Below are 18,534 nucleotides of genomic sequence, written 5' to 3' on the forward strand. Positions count from 1 at the left end.
CCGACACTGCATTATCTTAGACTTTATTCTTTAGACTTTATTCTTTAGACTTTGTTCTTTAGACTTTGTTCTTTAGACTTTGTTCTTTAGACTTTGTTCTTTAGACTTTATTCTTTAGACTTTATACTTCAAACCCTCTCCTCCCTGTACCCCCGTCACCTAGCAACAGATCTGCCGCTAATGCTGATGCTAACGCTATTGCTAAGACCACGGCACGGAGGAAATGTTTCATCAAAATAAAAGCGGAAGAGGAAGTGAAGGCATTCATTGCGCCTCTGCTGGCCAATTGTGAAAATACACAATATCTGCAATGCACTTTTTCCATGGCGTCTCGAGGAGAATATAATCCATGAGTTTCAAACAAATCAGACAATTTGAGGTTTTCACATAATGGGTAGGGGGCGCTATAGAGTAAATTTGTTACATGGTATTAATTATTTCCTATCAGACCATAAAAACGCATTAGTGAGTGAAATATGAGCTCCGTAGATCAATTCCAATAGGCGTGACTTGTCCTTGAAAAAATAGGAAATTAAGCCTTTTTTGAGGGCGTAAGGAATATAATTATTTTTTTGAATATTTATTACATTTCGATGTCTTTAGATACAAGAAGTGTTTTGAGCTCGATCGGACAAAAAACCTAGGACAAGTACGATTTTGAAAAAAAAAGTGGCGGTGCCACTTTGATTCGACATGGCTGACTTCCTGTTTATCATAGAGCGATGCTGCTAGGTGTTTTACTCGTCAAAGGTCAGAGGTCAAAGGTAGCTCTAGCACTGTGCAAAGTCTCATGTGCCTAGGCCAAAGATTAAGCGTTTCATGTTTTTTCTTTTTTGAACTAGTCAGTACTGTTGCGACGGGCGTTCTCGCAACCTCCATTTTATTGGAGTTCGGGCCGAGCCGATCGCGTCTATGCCCCCATGTGTGACATTCATCAATGTTAGGGGGTCAAATATGCCCGAGTTGTGACAAAATGACCATGAATAATAATAAGAAACCAGGCAATAACAAAGAATCGTCGCATTCCATTCCATGTAATGGCTCGAGCCAATAAGACAGCGTACATAAGATTTACATGGCATTTAAGCAAGAACTTTTTTAGTATTTGCATAATAGCGCGCGAAAACAACTCGAGCTAATGAAAAAATATGAGCCTTTTAAGGTCACAAGGTCTTAAGAGTTTTCAAATTAGTGACAAGTTATGTGTTTGAATGACAATAATGGAAGGACACACTGCGTAGCTGAAGGCAATAGGGCAGTAGTTCATCGTCATGACCATTTAGGAAGGCTAAAGTCTGTGCTGTAGTTGTTGAGGAATGTGAACTCAGCGACGCCCCACCCATTCACATTCTTTAGAGATGATGAGTGAGGGATAGTTACAGTGTTTGGGAAAACCTTAAATCAAGGAGTCAGGTAGAAATGGGTGATGTATTGTCCATAAAAGAATAGCACAACAGTTGTAGGAGAAACAAAAAGCAAAGAAAATGTCCGTGTTAATCTTTAAAAAAGGATGTAAAAAGATGTATTTCAGATATTTGTCCAACACAAAACATTAAGAGGCACATTTGAGCAGATTTCTGATGGAGTCCAAAAAGTAATATTGTTGTTATCAGGATAGGAAAAAGAAACTTACTAAAGAAAATTAAAATCTTGTCAATACACCTATGTCATAAACCACTGTGGAGGTAGATGATTTGTTACATTTCTTCGATAAAAACATTATATCTGCATTAACCTCTATCATTGTTTTTGACTTGCTACTGCCACAAGCAAAGATCAGATTTTTTTTTTTTAAGTTACATTGAATATGTAAATGGTTCACAGTTCTGACGCGAGTGCACAGCAGATTCTGACAGCTCTAATGTCACCACTAGTTTACACATGGAAGAGCTCTAAGTAAATACACGGCAAGACAAGGCAAATAGATCAATTAGAGCTAACAAACCGGACCAGCAGACAATTACACCAATGTTTGTGTGCAAATAAATGTGTGTATGGGAAAATATTTGGAGTGAAAACTAGCCGGCGACAGGTGCATCCTCACTTTGCATTTGTACAAAAAACAAGCATTGTTTTGAAGCAGATGGTGTCGTAATCTAAAACATATATTAGAATAACAAAGGACAAAAAAAACTGAATGAGGCAAAGGGGACGCCACCGCATGTGCTGGTTTTCAAATACAACATAACATGATGCTACATTCATGCCTCTACCTGCACACCGACCATGAATTGAACAAAAAAACAAAGATGTGGTCAGACTTTTAAGAGATGACACACAGTTCGTCCGACCCGGCCGCTAATCCATCGATGACAATTCAGTGTCTCCACTATAATGCAGACCATAAGGCACTTAATCACTAATGGGTTTCTCTGTAATGGCTCGACACAAAGGGATCATATGTAACATTGAACATGAACCTTGTGCTCTATGCTGTTCTCTTTTGGTCATACCTGGCTCTACCATTTACTGTATATGTGCTGTCACTAATGCACTGCTGAAACTACTAGCATCAAATGTACATGGCATTGTTGGACCTATGGATGAGACATGATCATGGGAGATATATTTTTACATGAGTTTACGACTGCGTCAGAAATGTTCTTTTTCCTTCTGAATAACACTTCATGAGGGGCTTTAGTTCCAAAAAGCAGTGCTGCAATGACATAAACAATAGCGAGGTCAATATAGTGAGCTGAACCACACAATCTATGTGTCTTGTCTCGTTTAGTGGGAATTCTGTCTCGTCCCATCTCTACAATTCATTCATGGATTTAGATTTAGAAAGTTGCCGTGGCATTCAACAAGTTAAAACACTCACAATACTCCATCTTTTGAATGACAAAAAGTAATGTGGCAGGAACAAATAAAGTAAGTATGCTGAGTGTAAACCGTGTCTGACCTTGAACATGGCGGCCTGTGGCTCCCCGAGCTCGTAGAAGGGGGGTCTCCCTGTGGCCATCTCGATGATGGTGCAGCCCAGGGACCAGATGTCTGCAGGTTTACCATAGCCACGAGGACCTTTGTCTATGATCTCAGGAGCCATGTACTGCAAAGTACCTTCAAACAAACATGCGATTATTTCTATAAATGTATGTTTATAGTTCATAAATAAAATAAAACATATTTCATGTTCATTTCAGTTAATTTCAAAAAACATTATTTTAAAAATCAACACTTTCTTAAACCATGACATAATTGCTCTATCTAAGCTTTGTTGAAGCTTAAATCTTTAACAGAGCAGGGCGTCCCGTGTCGTCAGATAATCTCTACTCACTGTGGAAGTTTGAGCTCTCCATTCAAAGAGGCCTTTTGTTCTATAAATAGCCCTGAGCTGTGTACAAGCCAGACTGCTCTGAGCTAAAATGGGAAAGACACGCGTTTATAGCCAGGTTGGGCCATAAATAGCAGTGGTCTGACTAACCCAGTTTTTGCACACTCAGAGAGTGAAAGGGTGGTTCCCAGCATTAGGCCTGTAGGTCAGACTGAAATACTATTGGCTGTTGCAGTGGAGCCATCGAAACTGACCACAAACACACCAGCCGCAGTCACACCAAGTTTAAAAGAGGGAACTTATTGTAAATATGCTGAGCAAGAATAACCAGTAGTCATGTGTCTATTAGCTCATAGAAATGCAGAGTTAATATGTAACATGTTACTACAGACTTGGTAATGATCAATTGTATTTCCGTTAAAAATTGTTTCAAAGCTGAAATCTAGTTGCCTTCTTCCTGATCTGAACGGTCACTACCTAAACCCACAGTTTATTTTTAAACCAGCAAGAGTGCAGGATACACATATTTAAGTTACAATATTATAACTAGACTTTATGTCAAATCATACATAAAGAAACTCCTAACAATAGTATTATTGTATTTGTACACATTTGAACTTTTACCCACCCTGACATCATGTGGCCAACATCTAAAGGTCTTGGGACTATTCTCATCTATAAATCCACAGGCCCAGAAAAGCCGCTCTATAGACGGATGCGTTTAAACAGGTCTTGCTTGTGTAATTAGAGGCAGTAGGTCAGTGCGTACCTGTGAACGTCTCGGTGCAGGGGTTGATCCCGGCCAATCTTTTGGACGTGCCAAAGTCAGAGATCTTCAGGACGCCGCTGTAGGTGTTGATGAGCACGTTGTCACCCTGTGGAGAGAGAGAGCCGAGTGAAAATTAAAAATCTGGAACAAAATGTATCCATCTGCCATTCTTTTTTTTTTTTTTAAGGGAGACGAATAGAAGCAAAATAAAGCAACATATAGGACTGTCACAATAAAACATTTCAAAGTGCAATATATTAATACCAAAAATATCACAATACAATTCAAACTATGCCTCTGACACGATCCCTGAAGCAGAATACTCACAGTAAAACCTTTTTAAATGTACAATATTGTAAATAAACAAATTACTAACAAAGCTGAATCAAACTCTACTTTATTATTAAATCAGTACATAGTTAGTATATACAATCAGTCAAAAAGTCACCCTTCAACATTCAAAAGCTCATAAAAAAGCAAATCTTAATAACTTTATTGCAGGTTTATCAGTTTGGATGCCTTTCATACAGTCTAGAAAAGTAATAAGTGATAATAATAAAGCACTTGCCAGGGACATCAATACATGTTCACACCTTGACCCTTTTCACTCTGTTGCACTGATGTTGCCATGGTGATCGAGCCTTGCAAGTGTGAGGTGTAGAATAAGCGATGTAAAAAACTGTTATTGTATAAATGCGCTTGCTTAGGAAAACCTTTTTAAAGTTGATTTCGGTCTGTCGTTCTAAGAGCTGTTCAAAATATTTTTTCAGGTTGTTCTTGTCACAGTTATCGGTGACAGCTGGTAGTTTATTTACACTTGCTTCCTGAGGAGTTCCCGTGTCAATCAAACAGCATAACTGCTGCTTGGAGCTGACCTTGTTTTCCCTTTTTCCATCAAGGCTCGTTTCAACTATCAACCTCTACAGCAGATCTAGAAATACCAACGTTTTATGAAGGGTTATTATCTCACGTTAGAATCTTTGTAGAGATGAACAAATGAGTGATAATGACAACATTCTTTAAGCCTATAATATAGTATATAATATAGTAGAATTTCTATTTATCTGCAATTTTGAATGACTAGCAAGAGTATGAGAGCCTGGTCAGAGAAATTATACGGTTCAAGATTTATTTCTAAGCTGAGATTGATGAATGTAGTGAAAAACGAATAGTGTTACTTATGGGCCGTCACCTTGATGTCTCTGTGTGCGATCTGGTTGTCGTGCAGGTACTTGAGCCCCTCCAGGATCTGACGAGTGTAGAAGCCGATGGTGGGCTCGTTGTTTTTCAGAGGGCCCCACTTGGACCGCAGTAGAGCAGAGAGACTACCTGAGAAACAGAGCAAAGTTCAACAAAAATCAATTTGGCCCCTGTTATCTGAGAAGCATGTGTGGTGAGTCAGGGCAAGCAACTTTGGTTTGCTCTGAAAATAACTATATCCACTGCTTTTGGCTCTTGTATTTTAAAAAGTACCACCAAGCCACTGTTACATTTTACTACCACTACTCCACATGAGAAATAGATTATCTGGTTTTATTAGTTTCTTCAATTCTACTAATAGTATTTAATTCAGTATAGTTGTTGTACATTATAGCCGTCTGTCCCACCTCCAGGCACTTGCTCCATGAAGATCTTGATGAAGCCGTTCTCGCTGATGGAGCCCAGGTACTGCACTATGTTCTTGTGCTTCAAGTGTTTGTGAAGAGCGATTTCTTCGTGCAGAGGCTGAGAGTATCTGCCATGACAACACATCCACGTGTCAATGAATTTCACATGCACATCACGTCCTACGACACTTTTGTCAGTGCATACATTAATTAAAAAGACAAAATTGCAGTGGCTCTGGAGCTAAAATGGCTGATTGTCCTAAAAGCAGAAGGTTGGAGGTTCAGCCCATGGTGAATACTGTTGTTGTGTCCTTGTGCAAAACACCAAAAACTCCTGCCCTATGTGTGTGAGTGCATGTTTGTTGTGGTTGTCAGAGGCCATATCTCTAGGCTACAGAAGGGAGTCATTTCCCTGCGTGTGCTCAAACAATTGTACTTAATTCACTACTGTTTTGCTTCGAACACAGAAAATAGAAACAGGACAGCAAATATAGCATTTTACAGTGTACGTTTACTTGGCTAATTGTCAAAATTTCCATTACAAGTTAGATTTTCAATAGAAGTTTATAAAGTAGGATTCTGTTCAAAGTGTGCACATTGTAAACAACTCCAGGAGCATTCACATTTGAGGGACTGAAATACATTTGTAGAGCTCTAAACTACAGGTACAACAAGATGTTTCTATAAAAACACAGGCTCTTATTCTTTTCTATCATCTAAACAATTGTAGCCTTTGTGACTTGATGATTGCACCGAGTAAAATTGTGAGTTTGATTTGATTGTGATATATTGTGCAGCTTTATCTCCTGACATTACAATGTAAACAAACAACCAACAAAACTGTGTTATTCCAGAAAGGGGTTAAAACCTATACTGACTCATTATTATGTTATATAGGTGTTTTTTATTTAATTTATTTAGTTAATTTTATTGTATTTCTGTTTCTGTAATTTCGTTGTGGTTTGAATGCATTTTTCCTGCTGTGTGAAGCACTTTGAATTGCCCTGTGTATGAAATGCGCTCTACAAATAAACTTGCCTTGCCTTATATGTTATACTAACATCTCTTTATTTTTACTGTGACGACCGCAGAGGGGAGAAACCCACAAGGAACCAATGACAAATGAATCAGTCATCTATGGCGTCACTGTCATGTCATACCACACGCAGAGGCACAGACACACTGCCATTGTTCATAGCACTTGTGCATTTACTGAACATTTTGCCCACATGCTTGGCTCTGGAGGGCTCTGCTGGGAACACACTGTGCAGGGGAAGTCGCTCAGCCGGAGACAGCCTGAACAGGAGTGGGTGGATCCACAAGTGCCGTTGTGTTTTTAGCCGACAGTGATGGGATTTCAAAGACTTAGAGACAGACTGTGCACGACAGCCCTCCACTAACGAGCCGCTAAAGCAAGTGTGAGCATTGAACTGTCCAATGAGCAGCAAACTCATGTGGCTAAGCTTGACGATCCTATTATTATAGTACATTTTAGGGACTGGAAGTAGACCGGGAGTGGCCCGGAGTCTAGTGATATTTCATTTTATGTTTAAGGCTGAATTTGAAGAAAAAAAACAAATGGAAGGACAAATGTTCCTACTTTACAGAGCTAGATTTGCCAGTAGGAGTACTTATAGTACGGTGAGCAGGAGCACGGAGAGTAAACCCATCTACCGGTAGTTACAGGGAGAACATGCAATCTCTTCACAAAAAGGCCATTTATGGTCCAGAAATTCAACTTAAATCCTTGTTTTGAGGCGTAAGAACTTTGTCTCTCTGTCTCTCTTTGCTTTTCTGGATTTGTAAGCAGCAGTACAAATCAAACAAATAACAATTTAAATCAACAAAATAAAAGTCTGGAGTTACACTTTCTTATTACATTTCGTATACATGCATTTGTCACTTTAATACTTGCTATTTTACTGATGTCATTAAGAAATGTCTTTCACTTTTCACCTTTCTTTTTCAGATTATATGACATTTTCCCCTGCTGTTATGAAGCCTCTGTGCATTATAGTTCAGAGTCTGACCTGCTGTCTCGCTCGGGGATCTCTTTGATGGCCAGCCGAACCTGGTTACTGAGGTCTCGTCCAGCGTAGACCACTCCGAACGTGCCTTTTCCCAGGACCACTCGCTCACCGAGCTCATCGTACTCATAATCGTACTGCACAACAAAACAAAAGAAAGCATTGACAAAACCGTTAAATGTTGCTCAATTTCTGCCAATTCAGCTCGTCTCGTCTCATTCACCGGCAGCAGAATCACTGGCCTCTTCAGCCTCTCCATCTCTCAAAACCCGTCCAAACCCGATGCAGGGGAGATATTTCCTCCAACAGACGTACCGGTCTTTAAATTCTTCATCACATTGTCGACATCTCTTCATTCTGGGCTCTGAGTATCTTTTCAGTTTATATTCATTACACTCACTGCACTCCACGTCCCACCTGTCTGCCTGGAAGTTATTATTTTGATGGTAACAACTTATACACAAATGTGGTTTCATCTTTGCATTCTCAAGGCATTTATGCTTTTGTTGCACTTCATCACTGAAATGAAATGAAGAGGGCAAGTCACAGAGATGGAGGAGTTTGTTATTGCAGACAAAAAGCCTCCTGCGTCGCAAACCTGTTTCACATCAGAAAAAGCTGCAGTGTGGAGAGTAAAAATAGGGCAAGGCAGGGTCTGGATAATTAGCAGTTCTTTACCCACGGAGGAGAAGGGTGAATACAGCGGCAGGCGTTTGTTATGCTTTACCACATAACTGGGTGCATTCAAAAGCATTATAATGACGCCAACTGTGATGAACGAGATTTAAAAAGGCTAAACATTTCCATCAAAGTAAATTGGCGAGTTTTTTTAGGGTTTGGTGCATGAAACAAGACGTACTTAAGCGCAATTACTCAGACGCAATCAGCCGTTTGTTCACGTTGTGCATAAATTTGCAGATTATTGGACAAAAGACTGGAATATCATCAATTAAAGTATGTAGAAATGAGTGTTATTAAGTTATACATTTAACCAAGAGACATATATTTCATAGAAAATATAGCTACTATCTTCAGTCTGCAACATTTAAATCACACTCATCACAAAGTACAATACAGTGAACTGAAGTCGCTTTAACTGATATTTGTTGTGGACTCTACACAATCATAGTCATACTTCCACTAAGTATGCACTATTGTGCATACTTATACTTTGTACTTCTACATTTACTCTTCTTGCACAATGTTGATTTAGATTCAAGTTGTTTTTTAATAGCTATTCATCTTCATTTGTTTTATTGCATGTTTCTTTTCTCATTCTGTTCCCCATTGTGAGAAAAACAAAGGCGCTCTTATCATACCTTGAATAAATAAGAATAAATAAGAAGATCAGAGATAAGAATATCTCAGCAGCAGAGCAATCAGTCTCCTCAGCTGCTCCTTCTTTTTCCCCTTTACTCTCTCTAATGCCCAGGAGAGACACTGTTTTCCCTCGCACACACACTGTACATCACATCTCCCTGTTACATCTTAATCATGACCAATAATTGAGTTCAGTGTTCTCACCTCTAAGGCGTCACCGTCACAGTCCCCTTCTTCCGGACCTCTCCATGCCTCCTCCATGATGCTGTTAACCAGGTCACAGAATCTGCAATGGAAACCGCCGGCATGTAAACGTATCTTACTCAACCGAAGTCAAGCAGTAAGGATGAAGAAATATTGGGAAAATAGCAAAGAAGTAATGCAACTGCGGTTAGATTTGTTGCAGTTGTTTTTAAATTACAATGCAGTCCATAGTGCATGCAAAGGAATCCAGGGAAAGACTGAAAAATAAACTACGAACTGCTAAACTATAACCAGAAATATTTAAACTGCAGGTTTAGCAGTTTGTATACATAATAACCACCCTGATGGAGACACAAGGGTTCTTTCTCAGTGTTTATGTATCCCAATCATGGATAAATGGTGCCAGGAAGTGAATCTGGTGTTAAAAAATAGAATAAAGACTCAGTATGTACAGAAGTAGGTCCAGAAAACACCAGATTTTAAAATGTGTCTGACATTAACAATGATTAACTGTGCATCACTTGAAATGCTAAGATGTCAGAGGTTAAAGATCAAGTTCAGATGCATGTTTGGGTACAGCCGGCTTCAGAGCCATTAGCTGTTGTGACAGTTTGTTTATGCAAGCACCTCCCACACTCTGGCGTACAATACATGACCTTTACCACCGCTGCCGGGCTCTCAGGGAGCATCAACACTGTGTCGAACTCAAACTCTTCCCATGCCTCAGTGAGCTGCTGCAGGACGAGGACACTGGCTCATATAAGACGGATTTGTTATTATTATTAAGAGGGACTCAGAGTCTATATTATGTAAAATCGATCGTTAAACAATGTTATTATGGTGGTTTCTCATCATTAGTTTACTCAGAGTTGACTTTTGAGGTTTGAGTGCACCGAAAATGTGTGTGTTTCATCTACCCCCCATCTCCACCCACTGCTCTGTACTTACTTGCAATTATTCAAACAATTCAGACCACGGGTCATACGACTACAGTTAAAAAATACCCCCTAGCCTTTTTGTTGAGTATAATTGGTCTGGATTGCACATTAAAATGGTTGCTGTTGTCCACTATCATACACACAGACACAATCGTACATCCGCCTGGCATCCATCTTTTCCCTCCACTTCACTTCTCTGAGCATCAAATAGGTAAAACTGCCGTGCATTGGCAGCAGGGATGAGTCATGCTCATTCTCGACATAATGGAACCAGAAGTGCTCAGAGCCTCAGATGTGCCACAGGAGAGAAGTGTCAAAATGAAAAAGGTGTGTTCCAGATGAAGTGGAGGTGCAAAATATCACAGCTGCACCATAAAGTCAACTATAAGTTCAGCTGGAAACAGAAGAAAGTCTTAAATGATAAACGAATAAGAAGCAAAAGATGTTGAAGTTATGATTTTTGCCATTTCTTCTTCAGCCTGCTCTCTTTTACATCTGGGATTGTCAATTCAGCCACATAATGACTCTACACATTTTTATGGATGACAAAATGTCCAATGACACAACTACATTACAATAAGCAGTTGGTAATTGACACTTAATCAAATGTATAACCAAGGCTATAAAAGGATTTGATTAGACCATAGACCACAGCATAAAGACATTTTTAATACAGAGTCAGAAAAAAGGCTTTTAGCAACTTTGCAAATTTAAATTAAATTATTTGATGTCTTTTAATGAATTCAAAGCACTACTAAAGACTACCCACAATGCCAGTGCTCTTGCTTTGCATGATTTTATCCCATATTGTATGTGTAAGTGTGTTTTTGTGTATTTGTTAATTTCATTGATTGGAATTTTAATTGGATATTCTGTATTTGTTTGTATAGGTTTGTGTATGCAGCTGTATTTTATATTTGACAGGGTACTCACGAAACTCATTTGGTTTCCTCTGTACAAATAAATGATAGAAAATAAAATATACAAAAACCTTAGTTGAATTGTAAGCATAATGTATTTTGTCAAATCTATAATCTTAAGTAATTCAGAGTCCACAAGAAGTCAGATTGTTTTAGGCCAACAAAAACATTTCCAAGTAAATATGGATGTCAAACGTAGTACAGTCTGGAGAAAGGTTTCACAGGTTTTTACAGACACACAGAGGTCAAAATGACAAGGCAAACAACGCTGCCACATATGCAAGTTATAGAGTAGTATAGAGTAAAGAGTCTTCTACACACAATGATAATTAATGACTGACCTTTTGCAGTGCATTTCAGTGCAGAAGTAGATCTGGAAGTCTTCAGCATTATGCAGGACGTACAGGAAGACACTGCGCTCATCGAACTTGGAGATACTAAAAAAGAAGAATGAAGTTTAATTTAGTTATTTAGCAAAACAGTAGTGAATTATTTTATTCAATGCAACTGCAGTGACTCAGATAATGATGATGAGCTCATCTCAAGCCAAGAGAAAATCCAAGGGTCACAGTTTAAATGCAGAGAGAGTTACGCTAGAGCTACTTTATGCCACTGACACAAAAATCCTAAAGCTGGATAATCATAGTGAACCCTTTTTTAAATGTACAATATTGTTAAAAACATGATCTACAATTAAATAAATAGCAGAATGAAACATTTGAGTGCTTAGTATCTATAATTTATTCTAGAAGTTACTTATTTGACCTATCCTCAGTTAAAATCTTATTGTGCTACAAGAATTTTTTGTTTTGTTTTACACACAATAAATACTGAACCTCCAACATATATTTCCAGCTATTATTTATTGAAAGATAAGTTGATATAGTAATTACTGTGACCGGCCTACATATGTCCCAGTTCAGAACACTGCAAATTTTATAAAACTAACCAAGATTAATTCACTTAAATCTAGATAAAAAAGCTTACTTATCTTGTTTTGAGAATTTTTTACTCATTAAACGCTAAATGTGTAAGACTATTAAGCTTATTTCAAGAAAATATATATTTTTTTTCTTATTTAGTTTTTAAATCTATAATCTAGTAAGAATACATGCAAAACAAGCAGAACAAGTTTTCAGACGTTAAAAATAGGAGCCTTTCTTAAAACAAGAATATTTTAGGTACAATAACTTTTTTTTCCTAAAAATAAGAATGTGACATCCATAACATTTTAATATGCATTTATTGAATGCTTAGGCACATAATTTCAAAACCACTACAAATAAGGTAATAAACAGAACCCTTACAATATCCAAATCATCTTTAGTTTTTTACTACAATGACATCTTCAAGGTTATATTTTGTCATAACGTACACACAGCTGTTGAAATTGATTGGATAATATGATGTATAGTCAAGAAGTTTTTCAACATCTGTCAGTTCTGTTGCTTGCGCAAGGTTAGGTACAGCAATTTCATATGCAAGAAAATCTCTGTTTAAACCCATTGTTTCATAAACCTGGTATTCAAAGCAATATAACGCACAGTTAACAATGAAAATATTTTTTACAAGCCCAAAGGTGGGAATTGAACCATTTGCAGAGATGATTATCAGAGACCTATCACAAATGTATTTGTTACCATACAGAACAAGCCACTTCACCCACACTGCATGTTGTACATTGTCCATCCCTAAGAAATCTCTAACTTTTGTTCTGACATGTTCAATATTAGCAACTTCTGAAACAGGACCCAATTCTTTCTCATGTAAAAAAATCGGGTGCTCGGTTCCTGCTTCATTTTGACAACATTCCAATAACTGATTGTGATTTACAAGGGACTTACACACATTCTTAAAGTTCAGTTTGGAAGACCATTGTTTAAAGAAACAGTGTTTAGACTCAAATCTCATGCACATATGCCTTATAACAGGTCCCAGAGACATCATCTGAGAAGGTAGATGCAGCATGTAATGTTGCTTTGGGATTATATTATTTTCTGGGAAGAGTTGTCTAAATAGCTTGAGATGATCTTCTATCATTTGTTTCAGTTTTAACACAGTTTGTACAGACACAACAGGGGCAAAAAGTATTTTTACAATTTCAATTAAATCCAAAATAAAACGGACATGGGGATTTTTCTCTACACTGTCCAAGAGGAATGGCAAAATCTTTATCAATATCAGCATTTGCCCAGATGATTGTTTGAGTTTATTGTCATTTGAGGCTAATGTAGCAACACTTATTGGAGAGGGCTTATCACGCACGTCTACTAAAGAAAAAGGAAATGTCTGCATCGCTGCATTAAACATGTCCAACTCCAACTTTCCAGAGAGAATAAGGTATTTCAACACACACTTAATTTCCATAGGTGCCACACCTTCAAGAATAATGTGCATAATATCCTGTGGCATTTGCTCTATTAGATTAAAACCTGGAAAATCAACCAACTTGCTTTGTCGGTTTATGCCATAAGTAGTTTTGAGGGAGGATTTTAAGAATTCAGTGCTAGCCCTTTCGATTTCGATGCACTGCCTAATGTGTCGGTCCATTGTCCTTTTAGTGAAGCTCCTTTCATTAAAGTTTGTTTGCATTTCATCAAACATACACTCATAATGACGACATTTGCTGTATGCAAAACCAACTCCTTCCTTATCTTGCCCAGCTCATGCTGGGCAAGTGTGTCACCGCACACAGCGACAACTGCACCAGTTAGGTGAAATTGCCCATTCACAGTATCAATATTAATTCCATTGTACAGCAACTTCAAATCCTGGTCTATTCTAGTTAATATAACATCTACCCCGCACTCATCAATGTCCTTTGCCTTCGCTATTGCAAGGAGTCGGATTGATGCAAGCTTTGACCTAAACTTTGGGTCTATGTTGCCTAAAGTGTAATAAAACATTAGTAATTTATTTACTGCTGCATGTGAGCCCAGTGGATTACAAATTTCAATCTCATCTGAGTACAGTATCACTTGTAAAGCAGATTTCTTTTTAGAAAACAATGGATGGGTTTTGAAAATGCTTCCATCATTAATGTCATATACAAAACTGTCTTTGGGGCAACTTTGTGGACTGGTGTTGAGCATTTCAAATATTTTTGAGTTAGACAACAGCTGTTTAAGACTTTCAATAAGCGGGACATAGTAGAAACACTTGTTTTTGATTGCAAGAACCCTTGATTCTCCCTTTTTAACTCTGCAGGCATACTTGGAAATGATAATCTCCTCAGGTGTGACAGGGTTACAAAGCTCCTGCATTGCTCTGTCCTGCATGTTCGCTGTGGAAAATACGGCAAAAGGATCTTGAAAGTGATCCAGTGTTGATAGAACCTCTTCTTGTAAATGTTCAATGTTGGAATGTCTTTCAAAGACAGTCCTGATGTTCTCTCTTAGGGAACTCAGAAGTGCCACTTGATACTGCTGGACGCCTGAGACAATGTTGTTAACGCTTCTCTGAAAAACATACAATCATGGAAAAAAATAATGTTAAAAAACAAACATAACATCTCAATAAAAAAAAAAAAACATAACAAGGTAGACAACAAAATATCCTTCATCAAATGAATTAATACATTTTAATAATATACTCTCTTTGTTTAGTATAAAAATGATAAATCGTGTTCTTCATCTTTTCACCAATATAGGCCAAACAAATGAACTAAAAAAATTAACTAGCAGCAGCTATAGATGTATTGGCAAGAAATACAATTTGAATTATTAAAACCAGATTTTTTTACCTGCGTGTGTAAAAATCTGATCGTAAGTGCAAAATATTTACCTAGGTAATTTATTCTGACTGTTGCACATTGTCCTACTTTTGTTCTGAACTTGACTCTACTTTAATTTCTGTGGAACTATGCATAACCACATTTTTTTTATACCTGCCATGCTAGTATCAAAATATAAGAATGGCCATGTTTTTATGTTTTTACATCACATTGACATGACTCCAAATATGCCTGGTAAAAAAACAAAAACAAACCTTACCTGAGATAGGTGGCATTGCTCCCGCACACCAATAGCAAATGCAGCAGCACATCTGGCAAGATCCATAGTTGCTCTTCCACTCTACAGAACGGGAAAAAAGTATTATAGTTAGTCCAGCATTACTATTCTGTAAAACCTCAATCAACCAAAGCCAATATTTTAATTTTGTAAACACCAATTTTAACCTGTCTACAAAAAAAAAATGCCTTGCCCACTGCTACACCTGGTCATCATAACAGTGGGGGCGCGCGTTTTTATGTAGTTTATGCTAAATTAATCGTTGGGACACGTAAGTATTTGTTCACCCAAATATCGTGCAGATGCCTTTTGAACCAAAGCAGCCTGGATCATGCAAGAACCTGTACCTGACGCACGCAACGTTAAGAGGAGATGGAAAAAAGTTCTATGAGCACTGGGTAACCATGGTAACCATGCACTGCACGCCCAACCAACACCGTGTTGATGTGTTGTTATCCGAACACGTCATGACGATAACAATGATGGTGCACCTCTCTAGACCATTAATAAGGCCACTATAATAAGGCCACTAAAGGCAAAGGACTCTCTCTCTCACCTCAGGAGCGCTCACAGATCTGAGGCTCATCGCAGGCCAGAGCACTCTGTGCGCAGTGACAAACACAGCAGACGTACCAATGCAAACATGTAGCAAAGACATTTATTTACTAAAGCGTCTCGACTCGAAATACCGGATCAACTGTACTCCGTATTGCGCATCACGAATAAAGTAATCATAAAATCATGAATCGTTACATTACCTGATTCTGACATTGATCTTCCACCTCCACAAAACTTCCCGGTGGCTCCTGTTGCTCCAGCGTTGCAGATGTAGCAGACGCGGTAGATGGCGTCTCCGCTCCGGGTACAGCGCGCACCTGCTCCGCCCCGGACCTTGTTTCGGTACAGTCTGAAAAAACAACTGTACCAAAGTTTTCTCGTCCTATGGCAGCTGCGTTGGATGTGGTGGTCAGCCATCCTCTTGGAGGGTTCCCAGTAGCTAAATAATGCGAATGCGTGCGTCGGAGATGGTAATAAAAGGAGTTGAAAACACGATATTCCTCGGCGCATCCATCCACTCCACAAATGACGCGGAAGTCTGGGCTCCGACCATGTGCAGTATTAATATGACTTAAAAGGGACCGAAGCGTCAAAGCAACAAATACGAAGCAAATCACGCACCTCCAACAGGCCATGATATCCCAAAAGCAGAAAATCACTTTTGTAGATAAGTCTGTCGTGTCTTCTTCTCAAATTTGTTTGAATGGAGAATAATCTGCCGCGCTAGGTTTGGACAATACCAACAAACACCGTGGGATTATTAAAATAAGAAGGGGAAATAATGAACAACAGTGACCCGAAAGCGCATACAAAATAAACGACAGAAAAAAACATAAATATGTATATCAAGCATGTTTTATAAAAAATGAAACAACGACATAGATTAATTTAGTTTTTGTCAGTGGAACATTCCGGCGGGATCAAGCGGAAGCGATGACTTTGACTTGGTGAAGGCCACTCAATAAAGTTTATTTAATAATGCAGTATTGTTACCATGTTTTATATATTGTACGTCCCATATAATATTATAAAAATTGCATGTATATTTTTGGAGATCGTAAATTGCAAGGTGGTATGAATTTGTACAAAATCAATGTTACACCCCCATGGCCATTTCCAAATGGTTGTGACCCAGAGCGATCTGCGCATCGATGTTGCGCATCTTGCGTCATCAATCAGTCGAGAAAAAAAATGGTCGATTTGAGAACACGAGGTAAGCTTTTTGTATTTCTCTTTTATATTAGTCAAATAACTAATGCTTTGCAAGAATTAAAAAGTGATACAATTTTGGTCAAATCATGGGTAGAGCTGCAATACAAGAATTTTTAAGCATAAATTGTGGCTAATGTAGAAGGCTTACAGATGCTAGTTAGCTTAGCAACTATTGCACTTAGCTAGCTGCGTTGGCGCCACATTGGACCACAGAGTGTCCGCACAGCACATTTGTATAAATTAGGTATAATAAAGGAGTGAAATTTTCAATGTGTTTAAAGAAAATAAAATTTACTCTTTCATTTTATTTGAAACGTTGGTGGGGTTATTTCTTGGCATGCTAATCAAGTCGCTTATATCGTCGCTTATATCATGTAGCTGAAACTAATGACTCAAATACAAGCGTTTTAGATATTTGGACTTTGTCAGAAATTTTATTACTTGGTGGCCAATCTTTAGGTTTATTTTAAGTTGTTAGTTCACTTTGGTAATTGAACTAACTTAATTTAATTAATTTAGCATTAATGTTTCCTATAGTAATAATCATGAATCATTTAATTTGTTTGACAGGTGATAAAGCCATGGAGAAACTGGATGATGTCACAGTATCTATCTTAAAAGGTAACGTAAAGTATATTGTCTTGGTGTCTACATGCTCTACATTGTATGAACAATGTATGTTGTCTTTTTGTCGTAATTAGCTGCCAACATTGATGAGAGCTTGCTTTCAACACTGAGTTGTGATGATCTGAGGGACCTTTTGCCTGGGCCAGAGCATTTCAGAAGAAGGAAACAATTGTGGTCATTATTCAATCCAGAGGTATTTATTATTTTGTTAAAACATTTGGTTCTAAAAAATGTGCATTATGTTTAGTACTTGCAGTTCATTGTTTATTTCTGTAACACAGCAAGACCATACTGTTTCTGCAAAGCAGGCTTCGATTATCCCTCAGACCACTGCTTCTCCCAATACAACCCCATTGAAGACCCTGCAGCTCCCCTGCCCACCGGAATATGTGGTTTACACCGATACTGAATTGGAGCAGTGCCGAAAGAACTACTGTGACATGGCCAGCACTGGCACGGAAGAGTGTATCATGTCTAAAGAGTTAAGATGCAGGCTGGTGAGGAACACCATTACGAGTATGGTGTCTCTAGCAAGAGCAAGCCCCGGTCAAATGGTCCAATATCCCTCCAAAACCGATGTCACTGCAATGGCTAAAAAAATCGTGGAATACTACCCAATGCTGCAGGACAAGGATGGCTGCACAAAATATGTATGTATGATTCTTTTTGTTTTTGCTTTTTAGACTAAATGTTCTTTTTGGTGCAAACATGAAAATAATTTACAATTTGTTTCCAGGGGAGCATTAATGCCTACCTGCTAAAAAGATTGCAAAATATAAAATCCCCAGTTAAAAAGCAGGGTCCGACACCTGAGAGAGGCCGGCCAAAGAAAAGGCGGATTGACTTCTTGAGTGACAAAGAATTAAATGAGGAAAAGGCAGATTATGATGCTGATGCTGATTCCAGTGGGACATCGACCAGTGGGGCATCAACCATTCTGCTTTCACCAGCCAGCAATTCTGATGATGCTTTTAATTCAAATTCATGTAAGTACCCTACAGTATGTAACATACTCCATACACAAAATCTGTTAAAAAATATTTTCTTGATAAGCATTATTTGACCATA

The 18,534-nt window shown here is 38.2% G+C and overlaps 1 protein-coding gene and 1 long non-coding RNA gene across 5 annotated transcripts in view; one reads left to right on the top strand and one right to left on the bottom strand.

The window, feature by feature from the left end:
- map3k5 (mitogen-activated protein kinase kinase kinase 5) overlaps positions 1-18,534 on the bottom strand; it is a 76,837-nt gene that overhangs the window by 10,419 nt on the left and 47,884 nt on the right. For all 4 annotated transcript variants that reach the window (XM_072445133.1, XM_072445150.1, XM_072445141.1 and 1 more), the window contains 7 exons: positions 11,401-11,496; positions 9,202-9,283; positions 7,681-7,814; positions 5,651-5,778; positions 5,236-5,372; positions 4,044-4,149; positions 2,903-3,060 (listed from right to left, as the gene is read on the bottom strand). In XM_072445133.1, the coding sequence (XP_072301234.1) occupies positions 2,903-3,060; positions 4,044-4,149; positions 5,236-5,372; positions 5,651-5,778; positions 7,681-7,814; positions 9,202-9,283; positions 11,401-11,496 (841 nt within the window). The remainder of the gene's footprint in view (positions 1-2,902; positions 3,061-4,043; positions 4,150-5,235; positions 5,373-5,650; positions 5,779-7,680; positions 7,815-9,201; positions 9,284-11,400; positions 11,497-18,534) is intronic.
- Positions 17,402-18,103, top strand: LOC140359913 (uncharacterized). The gene is made up of 3 exons (XR_011926892.1): positions 17,402-17,460; positions 17,541-17,659; positions 17,748-18,103. It is a non-coding gene; the product is annotated as an uncharacterized lncRNA (long non-coding RNA).

The sequence above is a fragment of the Eucyclogobius newberryi genome, unplaced genomic scaffold, assembly GCF_026437365.1.
Source record: "Eucyclogobius newberryi isolate DKJ021-1_F unplaced genomic scaffold, fEucNew1.0.hap1 SCAF_1, whole genome shotgun sequence".
Classification (NCBI taxonomy): domain Eukaryota; kingdom Metazoa; phylum Chordata; class Actinopteri; order Gobiiformes; family Gobiidae; genus Eucyclogobius; species Eucyclogobius newberryi.